This window comes from Lissotriton helveticus, chromosome 10 (genome assembly GCF_964261635.1).
Source record: "Lissotriton helveticus chromosome 10, aLisHel1.1, whole genome shotgun sequence".
NCBI classification, from domain to species: Eukaryota; Metazoa; Chordata; class Amphibia; order Caudata; family Salamandridae; genus Lissotriton; species Lissotriton helveticus.
This window is the reverse complement of record NC_136071.1, coordinates 69,178,559-69,200,420: the sequence shown is the minus strand read 5'-3', so window position 1 is coordinate 69,200,420 and position 21,862 is coordinate 69,178,559. Positions and strand designations below refer to the sequence as shown.

Below are 21,862 nucleotides of genomic sequence, written 5' to 3'. Positions count from 1 at the left end.
TTTGTGTATCTGGATCAGTTGGTTTGATGTTCGTTTTACCAATTTGCCAACATATTCAAACATGAATAAATCAATTCATACATAAATAAATAACGTTTGTGGTGTGTGCCATATTATCTCATTGCACCTTTCAAATTGACAGAACTGTAGACAAGTATACAATAATATGGCTTAAATGTTAAGGTCGATGAACACAGAAAAAATACTGAGCAGAAGGTCATGTTTGTCTGTTTTCTGTTTGGCTGTGTTCTAAGCATTACACTTCATTTGAGAAAACTCAATCACCATCTGCTTGTATTAGACTCTTCTTTCTGACTAAGGTGAAGGGGAGCAAAAGCATCGGAAGAACGTTCAGAGTAATGCTGATAGATATGTGAACGTATTGAAAGGCAATCCAATTCAACAGTCTATTTCAACGACCTCTGCAGGTGCTCAAGGGTTCCTCTAAGTTAAAGCAGCTGAAATATGTCTACACCTCAACACTACGCCTCTGTGGATATTTCATCAGGCGGAGGAATTACAATAAGGAGTACTTGATAACAGGTAAGACCTTTCGAATTATATTGTATGCACATTTGGGTTAGATATGAAGCACCCATTTCTAGTAATAGATGGATGTAGAACACATGGGACTGAATTGACAAAACAGACATAGACATAACCCAAAATTAATGCAAGAAATGGAGTGGCCTTCACATCAGATTCCTCTTCCATATTGGTATCTTGTGAACAATTCTGAAGGTTATCTCTCAACTCACTTCTTTTGGATTCCTTCATTCTGCTGGAGGACACATGCAGTTCAGTGGCATGTTGCTTGGCTTTTATTGTTATGGATGGGGTTAATACATCCCCACATTTCTGCTCCATATGTTATTGCTACAACTGTCTGAATTTTTTACCTAATGTATTGCTAACAGCAAATTGCTATTATTTTGCAACTGCATATCAGTGCTACCCTCATGCACTGTCTCAGAGTATGTACTGATTTTTCGTTTTGTTGTTTCCAGCCCATGGTCTATTATTATTCTCTCATATGCAAAATAGAAAACTCTTTCCCAAATAGCACCTTGGGGTTTTGTGGCATTAACAACTGTAAGAAATTGGATTATAATTTTGAGTCTGGGACTGCCCACCCCAAGGAACAATCACAACTCCTGTTAGGGGGAACCCTCAAAGTTACATAATTAGGCCAAGCTCAACCCCCTGATAGATAAGGCTCAGAGCTAACAGGCTTACCTTAGGGCCATGTGTAAAATATTTATGCAGTACTAAAAAAGTAACAAAGTAAAAAAAAAATGCAATACAAAACCCTAAGTGGAATAGACAAATAAAGTAAGATTTATTGAATAGTATTATTTCAAAATAGTAAATATGCAATATGTGGAACTGGAGTTATGAAATTGTATAGAGTTATGGGATAATGGTGCCAAAAAGTGCTAAGTGTCAATGGTAGTCAGCTGTCACGGTAGAACGGGACCTAGGTGCAATTTCAGGCTGACTACGATGTAGTGTGAATCAGAGACACCAACCACGGTCATTCCAGTTGGAGGTTTCACCTTGGGGCATGGTCTCAAAAATGGAAGTCAAAATCCTTCATTCAAGAAACCTAGCACGCGGTATGCAGCAAAGTCCACACACATTCGGGTAGGCATTTGACAAGGTCCCGCTGTGCTGTTGGATTTGGCAGGAAAAGTTCAGAGAGGATAAAGTTCATAATTTGCTCCCATGGAAGTGCTCTTGTTGGCCGGAAACTTTAAGCGCCTTTGCATGTCAAGATTTTTACCTTCGGACCTAGTCTTCTTTTTGGAGCTCGGAATCCTCCAGCAGGACAAGGTGGCAGGTTGTATCCGACAATGATTTCCACAAAGCTGAATACCTCCTTGATAAGGGCCTGCTAAATTGCATTTGCTGCTGCAGAGAATCTCTGAGTCGAAGAAACTTGTTTGTTTAGCCCAGTGAGGTCGCGCCTCTGGCGGTTCGCAGTGGAGGCTTCTCCCAGTCTCCTTGAGGTCTGAAAGTCCAAAACGTTTCTAAATCTCATGATTTCAGCAGTGAAATAAGTTCAGTTTGATACAGCCATAGGCCCCAGGACATCAAACAGCACCTGGGGGTCAAGACTCACTGCAGCCAAGGCCACCAGCAATGTTCAGCTCAGGTCCAGTTGTTATTGGCATTTCAGGAAAAAAGGCTCTTGATTCTTGTTTTGGCCTAACAGCTTACACAAAAGGTCAGCCATCTCTCCACTGGAGTCAATTCTTTGTCCTTGGTACAAGAGGGGGCAGGTCCAGTCCTTCAGGGCTCTTCTCAGGTCACAGTGTTTCAAATATGCAGGGTTTGGGTTACCCACATCTGCAAGGACTTACTGCACCATCACTGCGTATGGATGTTCAGTTTAACTGCAGCCCCACACAGCCCACAGAGCATTTCTGCGAGGGTGGTGCAACTAGGAAAACAGATAATGTAGCTGTGGAGTTCACTAGACATAGTGTCCTGAGCCATAAGAAAGTTTACACCTGGAAGAGTTGATATGGTGTAGTTGGACAATGGAAGGACGTATGGAAGAAAAGACTTTCCAAGATGACTGCTGACGTTGATAACCTGAGACCTGTAAAAATGGCACCTTGTGATACTTGAGAGTCATTTCTGTGATGTACGGGCTCTTCACTTTGCACTACAATTGTCCGCATCTTGGATGTAGAAGTGTCATGCGTACATGTCGTGTTTTCTTAGGAAACCATTCCTCATTCTTTTCTTGATTTGTTGGTTCCCATTTAACCGTCCCTCACCCTTTACCCCTTTGACTCATTGTTGGTAGTTTTTGAGTCAATGCTATCGGTAAGGAACTCTTCAGGTCTGTCAGCGAGCTTAGTCTATGCCTATAACCTTGACCCTGTTAGGAACAGTCCAGTCTGAACTACCAAGCCAGGTCCTCCCTGAACCCGACCTTGACCATAGAGGCAGGAACACAACCCTTTGAGACATTGCCGCCCTAGTAACAGAAACATGTAGAAAATAGGCAAACCAGAAGCAAGAAACTATAGCTAGGCACAACATCATGATATGTTCTTGAAAAAAGATTCTACCTATAAAAAACATAAGAATCAAAGTGCATAGACAGCTTTAGCATCGAGCCAATAGAGATCCATACATCTAGAAATTGCACTAACCTCATGAACTGAACTACCATGGCCTAACCTCCTCAATGGGTATATTGTGCAAAAGAACTCAACATGGACCAGTACACATTCACCTTATAGGGTATGCAAACAAATGTATAAGATCTACCACTCCCACCCTTCATAGAGAGAGAGAGAGGACAATAAGTAATTGTAAGGTATCTAATGATGCTATTATGGCCTTATGTGACATAGTTAACACATGCTCTCCATAACAAAATGAGAGTACTTCCATCTTTAATAAATAACATTGTTTGCAATGACATTTAGATTTCTGATATTCTGACCATGAGTATAAAAAGGTCAGACATGCTCTGAAGCATTTGATAGTCAAGATCAGATGGAATTCCTTTGGGACCCAGAAATTGAAACGGATTGCAAAGGCTAAATCTGGCTATATGAAATTTATCTTGAACAACAAACCCTTAGCCCATAAGGCAATAAGCTGGGTAATGCACTTGGTAATAGTTGAGATTGATAATGAAACATTCTAGTCTATGATGGCAAAAGGTTTTGGCAAAGATGGTGTTAATACAATTTGATAAGCCTCTGGTTAAGATTTGACACATTTCCCTACCTCTGCTTAATTCCTGCAGAGTACAAACAATTAGAGATCAGGGAAATGATTTAATCATTAGAAGGGACAAGACCAGTGGTCCTGATGGCATGGTTATTGAAGCCATCGGTATTAACATCACTAGATGGGTGACCATATTTTATGTTTTTTTAAGGGCAGATTCAGCACTGCACTGAGGTCCTAGAGTGCTCAAACAGTAAAAAGGGAGACAGGCAATTCAGTAAATGACTTGTGTATTGCTCTCTTGAATTCTGGTGTGGTAATGGTAATGGTAAGTTTATTGTGCATAGTTAATTAAAACCAGTGCAAATCGTAGTACAAAACAGTAGAAAATGGACTTTAAAATATCATTAAAATTTGTACATTGTTATCGTCATTAAAAAGCATGCACAGAGGAACCCAGTCTGATTAGCCAGGAGCAATTTACTTTATAGCGGGGAAGCGTATTCCCGTGAGTCCTGTAGGCCGCCTACATGTTGTCTGTGTCAATGATCGGAAGTTTTTTATTTTGACAGTTTTTGCTCAATCATTGCAAGGAACTTAACGTATCTGCAATTCAGTTTTGTGTTCGAAGGGTTCAGGCAGGCGAGGACCGCTTGCCTTCTCGTGCAAGTCCCTAGCTGCTTAAGCTGGGCCTTTAAGAGCTGTTGACGGGCTGGCCGTAGCTCTTCGCAAAGGCAGGTCAGATGAAGTATATCGCCCTTGTCTGTGTTACAAAACGGACAAACCTCGTGGCAATTACTCCTGAGCCATGGTGGAAGATACACTCTGCTGGGCAGAACCCCTAGTCTGTATTTCAAGAACTTCAGTTTTGTTGTCTTAGGATAACCCTGGCTGAAGTAAGGTTGTGGTGTCAGCGTTTTATAAGAGTTTAATGACATCCAGGCATGGTTTCTTTTGGCGAATGTGGCCTTGTCCTCTAGTAAGGATAGTGTTTTAACAGTTTTCCAGACTAGTTTTTTGAATGGGTTGTGCCGAGTTGCATGTCCCAAATCACAGTTAGATTAGTAGCTACCAGAGCTGTCCCTATTTTGAATGTCTTGCCATAGCAGCGAGTTTAGAGTTTTGGTGGGGGCCGAACGGAGTTTGTGGCAGCAGTTGATGTACGCTCCCTGTCTGGCAAGGGTTTGCTTTTGCAATCCAAATTCCAGCCTAAGTTGGGTCGGCGATGTGTAGGACGGAAGGGAAAACATTGTTCTATAGGCTTTTGTCTGGATTGTGTCCAGGTTCTTGGAGTCTCTCCCATGAAGCGCCTCGCTGCCATAACAGATAGAGGGGAGTAGCTTAGCCTGGATAACTCTTAGATAGGGGGTTAGAATTGGCCCCATCAGTTGATTGGCTATATTTTTTAGTGTAACGGCGATGCACGCCCCTCTCCTTTTTGCTTCCTGCTTTTGTTGTGCAAAGGTGCCATCTCTGTCAAAGAGAACTCCCAGGTATTTGTAAACAAGTGCCGACTCTATTTTTTGACCGCCTAGTGCCCATGACTTCTGAGGCTTCTTCTTGGTGTTGATCGACATGGTGCGTGTCTTGCTCAGATTTATTTTAAGTTTGTTTTCCGTGGCGTAGCTGTGCATTTGGATCAGAAGCTGCTGGAAGCCAATGTAGGTATGGCTAAGTAGCACAACGTCGTCCGCATACAGCAGGTTGCTCAAGGTTTTCCCCCCCTGCGTCGGGGAATGGGAGTTGCATGTGTTGCGTGAGTCTGATAAATCTGCCATAAACAGATTGAATAGTATTGGGGCAAGCACGCACCCTTGCTTCAGGCCTTTGGTGGTACGAACTTTAGATGACAGGTGTGTGCCGCCTCCTGGCTTCACCTGCACCCAGGTATCAGAGTGTAGAAGCTTCAGCATGCTTACAATCGGCTGCGGTATTCCCCATTGTGCCAGTTTCCCCCAAAGTCTGCCTCTCTCGATGTTATCAAACGCTGCACTGAAATCGATGTAGCACATATGCAGCGGCAGTTTTTTCGTTTTTGCTGCATCGATCATTAGAGAGATGGCCAGAATATTGGTAGCTGTTGCAGTATTTTTCCGGAAACCGGTCTGGTTCAATGGTATGATCTGATTTGAATCCGCCCATAGCGCAATTTCCTCTAAGAGAGTTCCCGCAAAATATTTTGCCTCATTATCGAGGAGGGCTACTAGTCAGTAGTTGTTAGGGTCCGTTTTGGTGCCTTTTTTTAATATGGGGACAATCGTCGACCCTCTCCAAGATTCTGGGATTTTGTTTAAGAGTCTTACTTCCGAGAATAGCGGTTGCATGTTGGTAGCCCATTCTGTGATCTTTTCCTTAAATAGGGCTGGCGGAATACCGTTTGGACCCGGAGCACCTTCCTTCCTGCCCTTGCGAATCTGTTTTTTTATGATTGCTATTTGCTGGCCGGCTGTTGTATCCGAGATGTTTTTGGGTAGGCTTTGCTCTCTCTTGGTCAGGGCCTTCAGCGCGAACCTTGTGGAGTTAGTCTCTGTGGTCTTCGTTTTTTGCGCTCCTGTGTATTCCGGCTGGTCATTGAAGTGACTAGAGAGGTAGTTGATCCATGACTCTCCCAGAATGTGCGAGCCTAGTTCTTTTTGCTGTGGTCGTAGGATCCTGTTTGCTGATTGCCAAAAGCGTGCGCTGTTACTACTTTTACTGTTGTGTAATAATTTTGCCCATGTCTCATTTTCAGCGTCTTTCTTTATGTTCCATTTTATGCTTTTGAGCTCAGTTCTTTGTTTCTTCAACACTGTCCGAAGCTGTGCGTTGTCGGGGGCTTATCTTAGCATTCGTAAGGTCAAATTTACTAATCTTTTGTGCTGCCTTAATTCTGCTCTCGGTCCTTTTGTTGAATTGGTTTTACTGCTCACATTGTGCAAGTTAATTTTTGCCGGGGTCTTGGTTGCCAGTTCTTTTAGCAAAGATCCTGTGTATTGCTCCCAGTGTGGGATATGCCCAGCTGAATTTGGTTTGTGCGTGTTATATCGTTGAAGGGCAGTATCGGCCAGAGTTGTTAGGTTAGTTGGTGTGCATTTGATTGATGGTATAGATCGCCCCTAACGTTTTGTCTGGCCTGATTGTAATAGGCGGCTTTAATGTCAGATGGCATTCCTGGGGACGGTGGACTTCTCCCTTGTCCCCCGTTCTGAATTCCAAGATGTAGGGGAAGAGTGCCAGACTGACAAATGTATAGTCCAAGATGGAGCTGGCTGTTTGTGAGTAGAATGTTTCTACTGGAGGACGATCTGTCAATAATCTACCATTTAATGCCCGGAGATTTAGATGTTCTAAGTCTTTGAGAAAGGAATTGTATTGGTGCTTTCTCCTGTTTTGCAGGGAGTTTTGTGGTGGTATGGTGTAAATTTTATTCAGAGCCAGGACCTCTTCCTCTGCTGATGAGCCAAGGAGGTTTTGGTTGAAGTCCCCTGACAGGAGAAAGAGTGGCTTTTCCATCTGGGAGATATACTCCGTGAGTTGATTAGAAATTGTGTTGGAGTCATTACCTCTGTGTTTAGTGTGGACATATGCATTGACAAGGCATATCTCTTCTTCTTTGTTACAGAGCTTCAGTTTTATTTTTACTGTTAAGGTTGAGGATGTGGACGAGTTCATGAGAACTGCCGACGATATTGTTGCGTTGGATATATATGTAGCCAGGCCTCCTGACTGGTGGCCAAAAATTTTGGTTCTAACTGCTGCTGTTGAAAAGCCAGTGAAGCCCGTGATGTGTTGTGTAGATGTGAGCCAGGTTTCCTGCAGCATTACTATATCAAATAGAGAAATGTACTTTTGGAAGTCTGGGTCATCCATTTTTTAGATTAGGCCGTTTATATTCCAAGAACAACTGCCTATGGATGGTACACTGCCTTTTATGCCATCTCTCATTTGTTGGTGGCATCAGTCCTCTTCAGGACGTATGAAGATCGTTCGAGAGAGAATTTCTCTTGTTAGTGCTCGATTTTGATGTAGCGCCCCCCCCCCCCCTGAGCTCGCTTCTGTCCATCCCCGAGGGCCGCGTGTATTTTTAATTGGCGGAATTCCTCTCAGGGGCTTAGTCATGATGAGAGTGCGGATCTGAAGGTGCTTTTGCACTGGACTTCTCCCGCTTGATGTGAGTGCTAGTTCAGAGCCCACTTCCGCTCTCGGCCTGTCTTCCGGACGCTGCCAGTGTATGTTCTCTCTTTTTTTGGGCGAGCTTCCCAAGGCGCCTTTAAGGACGCTAAGGGTGTTTGCCTGTCTTGCCTCCAATTTTGAGCTTGTCCTCCTCTGAAGGGGTGAGGGGTAGGATGGTTTTAGTATGGGGTCTACCTTGATGCCCCAGATCTTAAATTGCTCTGCTTCTGCTGCAATAGACTCTGCGACATTGTTGGAAGACCAGGTGGTCTTGGTCCCCTCCGGGCTATTTGGATTGGCGGCAGGCAAGAATTCAACCAAGATTAAGTCCTTAGTACTTATCCCCTCCAGGCTGGGAATATGTTCCATTAGTTTAAGAATGTTGCCATGGTTGAGCGTGTCATGGTGCCCTTGTGACTTATATTCCGGAAAAAAGACCAACATCTCTGTTGTTTGTTTGGTGCTTCCTACCTCCTTGTATTGTGAGTGATGTACTTGAGCTAGTGGTGCATGGCCTATATGAGTTTCGCGAGGTACAGAGGTTGAGCCTTCACCTGGCATGTTGGCGGTGATGGTTGATGCTTTGAATGAAGTCATTTGCTTTGATATTATTCGTGTTTCAGATGGTTGTTTTGCTTGGGGACGCTCAGTTTGATTTGAAACAGGGTGATTAGTGAAGTCCGATGTGTCTGTGACATGGGCTCCGTAAATTTGGCTTAGCGATGGTCCAAGTTTTCCGTTTCTGTCCTCCACCTCAGCATTTAACATGAGAGGGTGGTTGCTAACATTTATTGGTGGTGAGTCTTGATTGATAGTTAGTTCTGATGTTCCCCTTTCCGTTTGGAGAGGAGGCTCCTTGCTTTGCAGTGTTGAGACTCCCGCTTGATCCTCAGAGGCCCTTGCTGTCTTGTTCCTGGCACAGTTTGGCAGTATAAGGTGATTGATCTTTGCTGCCGCCTCTCTTACTCCGACTATTTGTTCCGATTGGTCTCTTACCCGTGGTCCTTGGGACCCTTGCCCTTTTTGTTTCGGCTGGCTACTGTTTGTTTTGTGCTGCTGCTGATTTGTGCCTAGGGGCAAGTGGTATTCGCTATCTGTGGGGTTAGCATTGTTTGTGTTATCCCAAGATCTCTCCTTTGTGTCATAGAAGATGGGGAAGTATTTAGACGTGGATGTTTCAGTTATTTGCTTACGCCCTTTTCTTTTTTGTTGACGTCGCTGTTTGGCGTTGAGTTTTTGCGAGAGCTCCTGTCCCGTTAGGGTTGTCTCTTCGTTTGCGGGTGCGGAATGGGTGGTTGGCTCTGCTGCGGTTCTGGATGCTTCACTCCTGATGTCTCCTGCTTCAGGGTTAGTGGTGCCCATTTCTTTAATTGCGTATCCTCTATGTAGAGTCTTTATATCTCCTATTAGGTCAGCTAGCATTGAGGGCAGTGAGGCTACTTTGTCTAATGCCTGACTGCAATTGCAGCTCAGATAGGTGTTTGATTGTGCTCTCAGAATCAGGTTGTTTAGATTGCCTAGCTTGTCGTCGATGCCAGCTCTAAAGACTGCCAGTGTATTGAGAAGGATAAGTTGAAGCTCAATTTTTTCTGATTGGTATTGCAGGGTATCTACTGCTAGTTGGATTGTATTTAGCAGTGAATTCCACGTTCCGATGCTTTGTTCCTTTCTCCGCTCATTCTCTTTAAAGTCGTTGCCGGGCATGTTTAGGTTTTTGGCTGCCAAAGGTGAGTCAGGGGCATGAGTCCCTTTGGGATCAGGTGTGTGAGTGGCTAGCATATCTTCCCATTCTTGTGTGTTGAGATAGGACACTAGTGCTCTTGCTTCGGCTTTGCTACTGGAGTCGTGAGAACTTGCAGCCTCCCTCCAGAGGCGCTTCTTGCTGAGTTGTGCGTTTCCTGATCTGTGGTTGATAGAGCGCGTTCAGCTGTTGCGTGAGACTTGATGGGTGTACTATGAGTATGTCTCTTCGATTGCAAGTCCAGCTCCGGACATGGTGCGGTTTCTTTTGCTGGAACCGGTGCTGATGTCTGTAGGCCTGCCCCAGGATCCCTTTCAGTGGGGCAGCTGTCTAGTTTGTCGGCTGGTATTTGGACTAAAATGAGTTTCTCATTCAGGTTGACTTTAAGGTCATCTAGTGGGGGTGATAAGATGTTTTCCCGGCTGCAAAGGACCAAGCCAGCTGGGTGTGCGTGCAGAATCTTCTGGTTATAGACAGCGGAGTTAGAAGGCTTCCCTCTTTCGCTTGAGTTCTCCAAAGGAGTGCTAGCATTCCCGTGCCCCGAGGTGCTGCCCTGCGCAGGATCCGACGAAGGGCCCCCTTGTGCCAACGGGCCTTCGGGTACAAGCAGTGGTGGCGAAGAGCGTGCTAATCCCAAGACAGTGGGAAGCAGTGGTGTTTGCAGTCCGGACAGGTGCCTGTTACTCGAGAATATCGCTGCGCCCGCGTCCTTTAGGAATTCAAACTTTGTGTATATTTTGGGCTGATAGAGTTTGTTAGCAGTTTGTGATGCGCTTACTACGGTCTCTGGTATCAGGACCATTAGGGATCCTTGCTCTGTTGTATTATAGCTCAGCCCCAGTGCCTGCTCTGATGTTGAGAGGTTCAGCTCCGTGCTGGTAGTCGAGTTTGTGCTCATTTTCCTTTTCTTTTTCTTTCCCATTTCCCTGTTTTTTGTTCGTTTTTGCTGTGGGCTTTGGTTTGACTTCCAGGGGCTCCCTGGCCTTACCTGACCTCATGTCGTTAGTGGCGATGATGGTTGGCTCGCTAGTTTTCTGTCCGTAAGTTGGCTGGATGTGAGCTGGCTGCGTTTTAAGCTGTGCGGAGCAGAGCGCGCAAGGGGCCGTAGGTCAGTCAGACCTAGTCGGACTGCCTGTCAGACCCCCCAGGCTCTTACTTAGCGGCCGCCTCTACTGGCAGCCGTGCTCGCGCTTGTAGGTTCGCCTTCCCCCGGGAGACCTTGTGCCTCGCCGATGGTGGATGATCGATTAAGGTGAGTGGGGATGATAGGTATAAAGGATTCCAGGTGTGCAGCCTCACTTTTTACCCCAGCTCCGCCTCTTCTCTTCTTCTCCTCGGTACCGGGCAAATGAGCAGAGGGACCTGAATTGCGGGGCTTGTAGCGAGCAGAGAAGAGTGGCGAAGAGCCCCCAGGTGACACCGGCGAAGACAGCAAAGCAACTGCCCCCGCAGCCCCCGCTCACCTCTCTGCTCCATGCTCCTCGCTCGTCCGGACTCACTCCTCGCTTACTCCTTGCTCGCTCACTTGGTCTCTCGATTCTTTCAGCCTTCCGATGCTCTCAGCCTTTTTTCCTGCCTTTTTTTGCCCCTGGCGTAGGGAGAGGCATAGGTAGAGGACAGGCTGAGAACTGGGCTTTGATCAGAACAGCCCTGTAGCCCCTGCGCCCGCAGCTCCTGACTACCCTCGGCGTTGTAGTCACTTTTCCAGGGTGGGCAGGCCGGGACCAGGACAGGCTGGGGCGGGCTGAGGCGGCTGGAGCGGCGTGATTAGCCTGGAGCCGCCGCTCGGACCAGCGGCTCACTGACAGCCCGCGGTTCGTTGAAAGTTTCTCGTTTACCGGCTCCGCGGTCCGCAGCGGGCTCTCTCCTGTCGGCGTGTGACGTCAGGCGCACAGTAGCAGCATTCTGGTGTGAATGTTTTGGTATATAGATTCTCCCTCATATTAAAGGTAGGAATAAAGTTACCTCCAGCCTGGTCGTACAGGGGTTTCCCAGCAGAAATTGACAATGGGTTAATTTCTCTGTCAGAGAGGGTGTACTTATAATTTTATAACTAAGTTTAACAAAGGCTTCCTTTTTGGGATACTTGAAAAATGTATTCAAATCCCTTGTTTGGGAATTTGAGTGGGTAAAGTTTTGTTAGGAGGAACTCTAAACGAGTTCTACCACTGAGTCTGCACGTGCTGGAGGGATGGGGAGGGTTGGATATTTAGGTGTTTGCAATAATGGTGCCCATTACCCCAGTGCTCTTGAAATATTTGGTGTGAGATGTGCCTGACTGCTTAGCGAGGAGGATGGTATAACAACACCAAAGCTAGGCGGGGATGCTATTAATGTTTTTGCAACATGCATGCAGCACCGTCCTTTCACCTGAAGCATCTGTGATGCTGTCATGGGTTCTGGTAAAGTGTGAGTATGTATCATTGTCATAACAGAAAAGAAATGGCCCAGGCACTGTCCTTGCAGGTAGGGTGGCAAGGAAATGCAAATTCCAATCCGAAATTCAGTGGTGAGGAGCTGGAAATGTTTTTAAAGGTAATTGATAAATATTACATTGACAGAATGGTAAGAGGGGCTCAACTTAGGATGCAAAAGGTTGGGCTAGGTAGAATATATATATATATATATATATATATATATATATATATATATATATATATATATATATATATCCTCATTGCGTGTACTCCATTCGGATGTCGACTTCTACCAAAAAACGAGAGCAGACCCACAAGTAAGTGCAATTATTCTTTATTCACCGCATCAACAGTTCTCACCATAACGCGTTTTCGGCAGTCACCTGCCTTGATCACATGACAGCGTCAGGGATTCACTTTACTGAATTTAAAGTGCAAGTGCAGTAACATTTCATTATGGCCATAGTAAAAATACTTCAGTCAATTGTACCTGTGTAACATTGTCTCAATCGTTTTGTTATTGTATGCTTAAATGCATATTGTCTGCTTTCTCGAACAGCCTTTTTATGAAACATTGCATTGCGACATATATTTAAATTAGGCGCTTTATCTTCCCGGTTTTTACCAAACATTCATAGCTTAAATGCATACTGAACAGAATGTTCAAGTTATTTCTATTGGGTATATGTTATTACTCCTTTGTCCTGATACCTAAAATGTTTATTCTCAAAATATGTGTACCATAAAAAGAAACAAAAATTACCCAAGTGCATGTGCAAATATGCAAGGCCCTAAATTCCTTCCTATGTGTAAAGTGCAAGTGATGAATAAATATAACCTGGAGTTTCTATCATGCATACCCATATTTTGTAGGATTCTCCTATGTACCGCTAGTTTGGTACTACCAACATATTTTAACCTGCAGCTACATTCTTAAAACGTAGACCAAATATTCTGTTTTGCAGGTGAAATGCTGAGTAATTGGTCCGGGTACATTGCTAAAAGCTGTGAAATATTATGTTCTTTTAGTACCGAACTTGCATGCTTTACAGCTACTGCATTTGTAAAACCCTTTTCTGGCAGACAGCCAAGAACCAATGTTGTGGGCTACTGGATTGTTACAGACCAGAGCCTTGCCCAGAGTTGCAGTTTTCCTATATGTTATGGCTGGTTTTTTAGTTAGACTATCTCCTATAACTGGATCATCTGTGATTATGAACCAGCTATGTCTCATTATTTCCCTGATTTGTTTTTGCTGCCTTGAGAATGACATAATGAGTCGCATAGGTTCATTTAGTGATCCCACTGGTTTCTTTGATTTATATTTACAACTCAATAATTCTTCGTTGGGCTTTTCTCTTGATTTTATCATGGCTTTGTCCACTACCTTCGTCTTGTATCCCCTTTCCAGAAATCAAGCTTTACTCTCATTTTGCTTTTTCTCACATTCTGATTGATTGCTACAAATCCTTCTTATACAAAGCATTTCCCCATAGGGTATGCTGTCTATTAATTGGTGGGGATGTGCACTGGATGAGTGTAATAATGTGTTGCCAGCCGTGTCTTTACGGTATAAGGTGGCACACATGGCATTGTTCTGTATCCTAATTTCCACATCCCAAAAAATAAACATTTCCTCACTGATATTTGAAGTGAATTCAAGGTTTACATAATTTACATTCAATTGCGATATAAACTGTTCTGCGCTCTTCTCTGTTCCCTGCCAGATTATGAATAAATCATCTATGAACCTGAGCCAACAGATTATATTATCGTGGCAGACATGACCATATTGTTTCCTGAGGACCAGCTCCTCCCACCATCCCATGAATAAACATGCGTAACTGGGGGAGAAGCTGGCCCCCATGGCAGTGCCCTGCACCTGTTGGTATACCTGATTCTTGAATAGGAACACATTATTATTCAAACAAAATGTCAGCAAATCAATTATCATTCTGTTGTGCTGCATAAATTGAATTGATCTTTGTGAGAAGAAATGTTCTGTGGCTCTAATCCCATCACCATTCTTAATGCAGGTTTATAAGGATGACACATCCAATGCTATCATGCGATATCCTTGCTTTCATTGTATGTTATTATTCTTTCTCAGGAAATCGCTTGTGTCTTTCACATAGGATTCAAGACCCTGTACATGCTCCTGTAAAAAATAATCGATATAACAAGACTTGTCCTCAAAGGGCCCATCAAATGCCAAAATAATAGGCCTCCCCGGTTACTTGTGTCTGTCCTTGTCAACCTTGGGGATGAAATACATTTTCGGTATCACCAGATGTTCCTTCCTAAGATATTTGTATTCATCCGGACCCCAAATTCCTAGATTTTTCCTTGCCAGTAGTTTTCTCATAAAGCAGTCCAAAGTTGTTTTATACTTTTGGTAGGAGCATATTCTCTAGCAGTCTGTATTACCCAACTGCCCCATAGCCTCAGTCATGTACTCCTTTAGAGGCCAAAGGACAATATTGCCTCCTTTGTCCGAGTTTCTTGTGACTACCTCTTTGTCTTTGTGTTGCCTCTCCATCCATTGGCCATACTTCCTTTCATGATCCAAAATTTTCCTTTAATTTTTGTTAAGCTCCATATTCAGTTTTTTAATTTGGGCCACTATTTGATTGGATTGGGTGTCTCATAACTTGGAGCGATCATAATTCTAAGGCCCCTGGGAATTCTCCCCGCATCCAAATATTTTTGTAGGGATTTTGCTTCCCACCATTTCGCCATTTCTTGTCTCATAAGCTTTTCCAATGCCCTAAATTTCTCTTTTAAGCTCTTCAATCCCACAGTTGCTTCATCAGTAATGCTCCCATTGGTACCTGCCCGCTCTGGAGTAGTTTCAGAAAACATTTCCTCCGCAGCGGTTTCCCGATCCCTTAGTGCTGCTGCGGAGGTTTGTGCTGTCGAAGTGTCACTCTTTTTTTTACTCTGCCGGCGTACGCCTCTTAATCATATCTATCAGCCTTATAGATATGGAATAAGGAAAGGTAGCGCAAGTCACTGTGTTGCCTTACTCTGCATCAAGGAGGCGTTCCATGGACATTGCAGTGGGTTTTCTCACGCAGCACCCACAGATTCTGACGCTGCTCCAGATTTACTTAGTCAACCTGGGCAGTGTCAAAATCAGGCGCCTCCCCAGAGCAGGCGTAATGAGAAAAAATATTGTATTTCTCCTCATTGTTTCCTCTTTCCATGTGTGCTCTATTCTGCAGCACACAAAGACACAGGAAAATACCTCTCTGGATTGTTTTTGTGCAGAAAGGTACCACTTCCTGCACAAAAACAATTCTGCCTGCGACAAAGTCATCCGTGCACCATGGTTCAAGGGTGCCTATATTGGCAGTAAGCAGAATATTATTCATCAGTGCAGGGGGAAATGAGAGGAATGCATTGTATTTCGTAAATACAGTGCATTCCTACAGTTTCACATTGGCATAGGGCAGCGCACCAAGAAGACTTGTCACACTGCCCTATGCCAATTCCTCATAAATGAGGACTATAGTGTGGCTATCACCCATAATGTTTACAACAGTATTAAGCGATATGCACTCCTATTTTTATCAGTTTAACTTACAAATATCAACAATTTATCTCTGGTGCTGACCCATATCTCGACTAGCCCCTAGTCAAGTTAGTAAAATTGCACAAAATTCACAGAAACCTGTGTTATGGGGAGCACTATTCACTCATTCACAGTAAGTGATTTGTTTTTTTCTTATTTTTCATCCATATATTCAGTCCAACATAAACATCATAAATTCAACAACTTTGAAATTCATCAAAAGTTCAAACTTAATATATCCACAGTCTTATTGATCAAACTGAGAACCTGAATAAACAAAAAAGTAAATGCTCATCAAACAATGATCGTATTTCCTTTCTTCAAAGTTGATTTTATTCTTCTTTTTTCATCAATAAATGCGACAGTCTGAGTTCTTCAAACAACTCTCCATAATTCAACAAATGATGACATATCCCAATGCATTTCGGTATGCACCTTTGTCAGGGGAATGCACTATAAACAACAAAAATTCTATCATGTATATGTCCGGTCAATACAATGTTATCAATCACAAATACAACAGTTTCATTATTTGATAAATCAGCAACCAGGAGATCTCCTAGTGTATTCCATGCATCTAATGTGTAATTGAAAATCATGCTCACAAAAGTTCACCTACCACCTTATAAACCAAACCAAAAAACGTGGTGAACAGCCCAGTGCTACCACCACCTCCTACTTACTACGTTCCAAAAATATCCTAATCTGCACAAAAACCATGTGGGTCAACTAAATATTCTAAAATACTGGCGGTGCCGTGTCTAAGTATTCTTACCTTCATTCAACCAATGAAGCAAAAAAAGTCGACCACATTCAAAGTCCGTATTATTCTTTTTCTAAAAAACAAGGCGATACTCTTAGTAAACTAAAGCAATTGTCTCATGACTCGCTATTACATTACAAAAAAAAGCCGGTACTTACTTGGTCTCCAAGACCCCAAATGTAAATCTTTGTAACACTATTACGATGAAGTCGTGCCCTTAATCTGTAACACATTAAAGGAGAGAACTCCTTAATATTTACATCGTAAATGTTGCCAAATATCATAATGTTTAAATTTGTGTAGCGTCATCCTACCTCTGTCTATTAAACCAATCGCTCCACGTTGCTCTGATGTTCGCTCTTTTCTGTCGCTTTTTCGCTAGGTCAAGCCCTGTTCAAAACGCCAGTATATGGCGTCTGATGTCATACTACTAAAGAAATCGAAAACGGACTCCCGACTTACACATCCTCATCCAAAATGGCACCCGTTACACTGCTAATTGCGAAAATGCGAGTAAACTAGTCCAATTCCAAATATTGGAAATAAGACTAAGCTCGTAATTCCAATATACAAAATGTAATGAAACTGATATTCACAAAAACAAAGAAATTATGTGAATCAATACTCGTATCTAAAAATGTGTGAAATTTTTTGAGCATGAATGTCAATGACACCTAAACGTAATATAAAAAACATTAAAATGCAGATACCAAGCATATATTTTACAGCATAATATTACAGGAAACAAATCATCTCAATTTTGTCATTAAGTCCATAGGGTGTCAGCGTCCTAAGGGACTTTATCCAGTATGTTTTTCTTTGTGCCAACAATCTGGTTGTATCAACATGTGGTTTTTCCACCAGTCTTTCTAGTACAGTGAATTTCAATTGAGGTATCGAGTGTCCCCTCTCATGCCAATGTGCAGCCAAACACGATTTCATATTCTTTGTACGTATCATACTCTTGTGTTCGGTCATTCGAACCTTCACCTTCCTTGTAGTGCGTCCAACATAAACAAGTCCACATGGACATCTAATTGCATATATGAGAACACTAGAGTTACAATCAGACGTGTGTCTCAGGGTTATGTTTTTGCCTGTTTGAGGGTGAGCAAATGAATTGCCTACCAATACATTACCGCAATGACCACAGTTTAAACATTTCCTCATACCTTTCTGACCTAGGTCTGTGCTATCATGCCTGCGATCCTTCAGGAGTTCCTTAATGTTCTTCGACCTTGAGTGTGCGAATAGAGGTTTGTCTAGAAATACCTGCTTAAAATCAGGTTCTTGCTCAATTATTTCCCAACGTTTCCTTACACATTTCTTTATAGCGCTGCGGCTGTGGAAAATTTAAGTACATAGACTTCCCTCCTATTTTTGCTTTTTTCTCTTTTTTCCAGCATAGTGGATCTGGGCATGGTTTTTACTCTATTCTCAGCTTGATCAAGAATTATATCCGGATACCCCCTTGTTTTGTATTCTGAGCGCATTCTGGTGATAGTCTCAAACCCTTGTTTTTCATCTGAACAAATCCTTCTTGCCCTGATAAATTGTGACAGTGGTAGGTGTCTTTTTAGTGATTCTGAATGAAAGCTATCGAAGTGTAAAGCGTTATTTCTGTCCGTTGATTTCTTAAATACGCTTGTCACCAATGTGTTCCCTTTGTTTGTGATCATAATGTTAAGGTAACTTATTTGTTCCGAACTGATGGTGTAAGTAAATTTAATGAAAGTGTGACAGTTGTTTAGCTCATGGAGTTGTGCTCGTAGTTTATCTTCTGATCCTTTCCACACAACCAGTATATCGTCGATATACCTTAGGTATAATGCTAGATGTTGTTGCCAATTTTCGTTCTGCAATATATGCTCGTCCTCAAATTTGGACATAAACATATTAGCATATGTCGGTGCCCCGGTAAACCCCATAGAGGTACCCGTCTTTTGTAGAAAAAAACAGTTCTGCCATTGAAAATAACCATGGTATAAACAAAATTGTAGTAATTCAAGAAGAAAAATGTTATGGCCCTCCTCATACTCATGTCTCAACAGCATCCACTCTGCTGCCTCTAAACCTTCCATATGTGGGATTGAGGTGTACAGGGCTGAAACATCAACCGTGCACAACCACACTTCCTCATTATCAGAAATAGGCACACTCTGTAATTTCCTTAGACAATCCGTGGTGTCTTGTACAAAAGTAGACCATTGTTGCACCAAAGGTTGCATAAAATGATCTAGATATCTCCCTACTGGTTCATGTAGTGACCCACATCCCGCCACAATGGGCCGAAATGGTGGGTCAACCGGGTCTTTGTGCATCTTAGGCAACATATATATATATGGCCTATTGGGATGCTCTGTGGTCAAATACCTTCTTGTTTGTTCATCAATCCTACCTAACTCAATGGCTCTTTTTAGGATTTCAGATAGAATTCTCTGGAACTCCATTGTGGGGTCCGTCTCTAGCTGTATATAGGTGTTGGTGTCCTTCACATGTTGATCTAATTTCTGATGGTAATAGGCAGTATTGAGCACCACTAGCGCTCCGCCTTTGTCTGCAGATACTATAGTCAATATCTCATTTGTTGCCAATTCATTAAGTGCCAACGTTTCTTGTCTAGTCAAATTTCTTTTGGTTTGTCTGTGATGTTTTAATTCAGCAAAATCTTTTTTTACCAATGTTTCGAAAAGATCTAAAGCTTTATGTGACATAGGTGGCATAAATGTGCTTTTCGGTTTGAATTTTTTGGTTCCTGACGTGTCTGTCATAGGTTCAGGGTTTTCTGTAGCTATTTGATGAAAGAACCATCTAAGTCTCAACTTCCTCATAAATTTAAAAAAGGAAACTTCAGTCTCGAGATCCTTGCTTTGATATGACATACCTTTATTCAAGACTTCTGTTTGTGTGGGGGTTAACACGATATCTGAGATGTTCATGATCAATTCCTCTTTGGATTGCGTCTTACTGCGTCTGTTTTTTTTGCCTTGTCCCCTCCTTGTTCGTTTGTACTGCTTTGTGTGTGTTGTGCGTCCGGTGGGTGATTGGAACTGTGGCCCCCTTCTAAAAAAGACTGCCTACCCTGGTTACTTGTCATACTTTCTGCGCGTGCACCTGCAGCTGTTGTCTCTACCGAGGGACGTGTGGGTAAAGTGTCTTGGTCTGTAGCCAAACTCTCCTCTGAGGTATTTTCTGTCGGTTTTCTAAATGCCCTTCTTTGTGCATAATTATCGGCCCAGCTGTATACCTCGTCCAGCTTATAGTCCAATGTCTCGCTTAAATTTTCTCAATTTTCTTTCTTGAACTTCCTTTGTATGTTTATCTAGTTTGTCAGTAATTTCTTTCAAAGTCTTATCCATATCCTCAACTGACATACGTGTAGACAATTCGGTTTTCATGTCATTAATCTCTACCTCTAGCTCCTTCAAAACATTAGACAGCTCTTCAACTATAAGAAGTACCAAATCAAGTGAACATTTGTTCAATATCGCAAACCATCTTGCCAAAAACGGTTTATTAAATTTGAACAGCATTGGTCTTAGTGAAATCCGCAGTCCCCTAGGTATACGTTTAACCCTATGGTATTGTATCAGGGTTGTGGCGTGAAGTCTCTGATTAATTTCTTTACGTAAAGTGTACTGTAGTTGTTTTACTAATTGTGCTGTAGTGCCTGGCTTGGTTTTTAGATCTCTGGTTTCTTTAATCAAAGTGTAAATGTTCTCAGCTTCCTCTGCTGTGTAACCTTTTACATCTGCTTGATTCTTTGTCATCTGAGCTATTTCATCAAAATCCATTTTTACACGTGGGTGCAAATCACAAACGGAGCTAAAATAGTACAATATTTACAACAGTATTAAGCGATATGCACTCCTATTTTTATCAGTTTAACTTACAAATATCAACAATTTATCTCTGGTGCTGACCCATATCTCGACTAGCCCCTAGTCAAGTTAGTAAAATTGCACAAAATTCACAGAAACCTGTGTTATGGGGAGCACTATTCACTCATTCACAGTAAGTGATTTGTTTTTTTCTTATTTTTCATCCATATATTCAGTCCAACATAAACATCATAAATTCAACAACTTTGAAATTCATCAAAAGTTCAAACTTAATATATCCACAGTCTTATTGATCAAACTGAGAACCTGAATAAACAAAAAAGTAAATGCTCATCAAACAATGATCGTATTTCCTTTCTTCAAAGTTGATTTTATTCTTCTTTTTTCATCAATAAATGCGACAGTCTGAGTTCTTCAAACAACTCTCCATAATTCAACAAATGATGACATATCCCAATGCATTTCGGTATGCACCTTTGTCAGGGGAATGCACTATAAACAACAAAAATTCTATCATGTATATGTCCGGTCAATACAATGTTATCAATCACAAATACAACAGTTTCATTATTTGATAAATCAGCAACCAGGAGATCTCCTAGTGTATTCCATGCATCTAATGTGTAATTGAAAATCATGCTCACAAAAGTTCACCTACCACCTTATAAACCAAACCAAAAAACGTGGTGAACAGCCCAGTGCTACCACCACCTCCTACTTACTACGTTCCAAAAATATCCTAATCTGCACAAAAACCATGTGGGTCAACTAAATATTCTAAAATACTGGCGGTGCCGTGTCTAAGTATTCTTACCTTCATTCAACCAATGAAGCAAAAAAAGTCGACCACATTCAAAGTCCGTATTATTCTTTTTCTAAAAAACAAGGCGATACTCTTAGTAAACTAAAGCAATTGTCTCATGACTCGCTATTACATTACAAAAAAAAGCCGGTACTCACTTGGTCTCCAAGACCCCAAATGTAAATCTTTTTAACACTATTACGATGAAGTCATGCCCTTAATCTGTAACACATTAAAGGAGAGAACTCCTTAATATTTACATCGTAAATGTTGCCAAATATCATAATGTTTAAATTTATGTAGCGTCATCCTACCTCTGTCTATTAAACCAATCGCTCCACGTTGCTCTGATGTTCGCTCTTTTCTGTCGCTTTTTCGCTAGGTCAAGCCCTGTTCAAAACGCCAGTATATGGCGTCTGACGTCATACTACTAAAGAAATCGAAAACGGACTCCCGACTTACACATCCTCAAAATGGCACCCGTTACACTGCTAATTGCGAAAATGCGAGTAAACTAGTCCAATTCCACCCATAATGCCAACATTGCTCCATGAGAACTGAAGCAATAATAGATATTCCGGATTACCACGGCATATATAAAAGAGTCACATCTTGACACCCTTGTATATCAATATCCAAAACCTCTGACATGGTTCATGTCCTGATGAATCAACAATGGACACCCCAGTGGAAAATGTGAGATACATTTTGTTTGTGGGCAAGATATAAAAGAGCCAGGACGATGGTAAGTGAAGCTGCAGGGAAAATCAGAAAAGCATAAATGGGAAGTTCAATATTTGCCTAGCAATTAGTTGTTCACATGTCACAATCATAATATATTGTGATGTAACAAGAGTTAATCAGTGACTTTTCTT

General features: G+C 42.3%; 1 protein-coding gene across 4 annotated transcripts in view; it reads left to right on the top strand.

Moving 5' to 3' along the window:
- The window catches only part of LOC144785896 (metalloproteinase inhibitor 1-like), a 260,665-nt gene that overhangs the window by 73,124 nt on the left and 165,679 nt on the right, over positions 1 to 21,862 (top strand). For all 4 annotated transcript variants that reach the window (XM_078664768.1, XM_078664769.1, XM_078664767.1 and 1 more), the window contains one exon: positions 429 to 543. In XM_078664768.1, the coding sequence (XP_078520894.1) occupies positions 429 to 543 (115 nt within the window). The remainder of the gene's footprint in view (positions 1 to 428; positions 544 to 21,862) is intronic.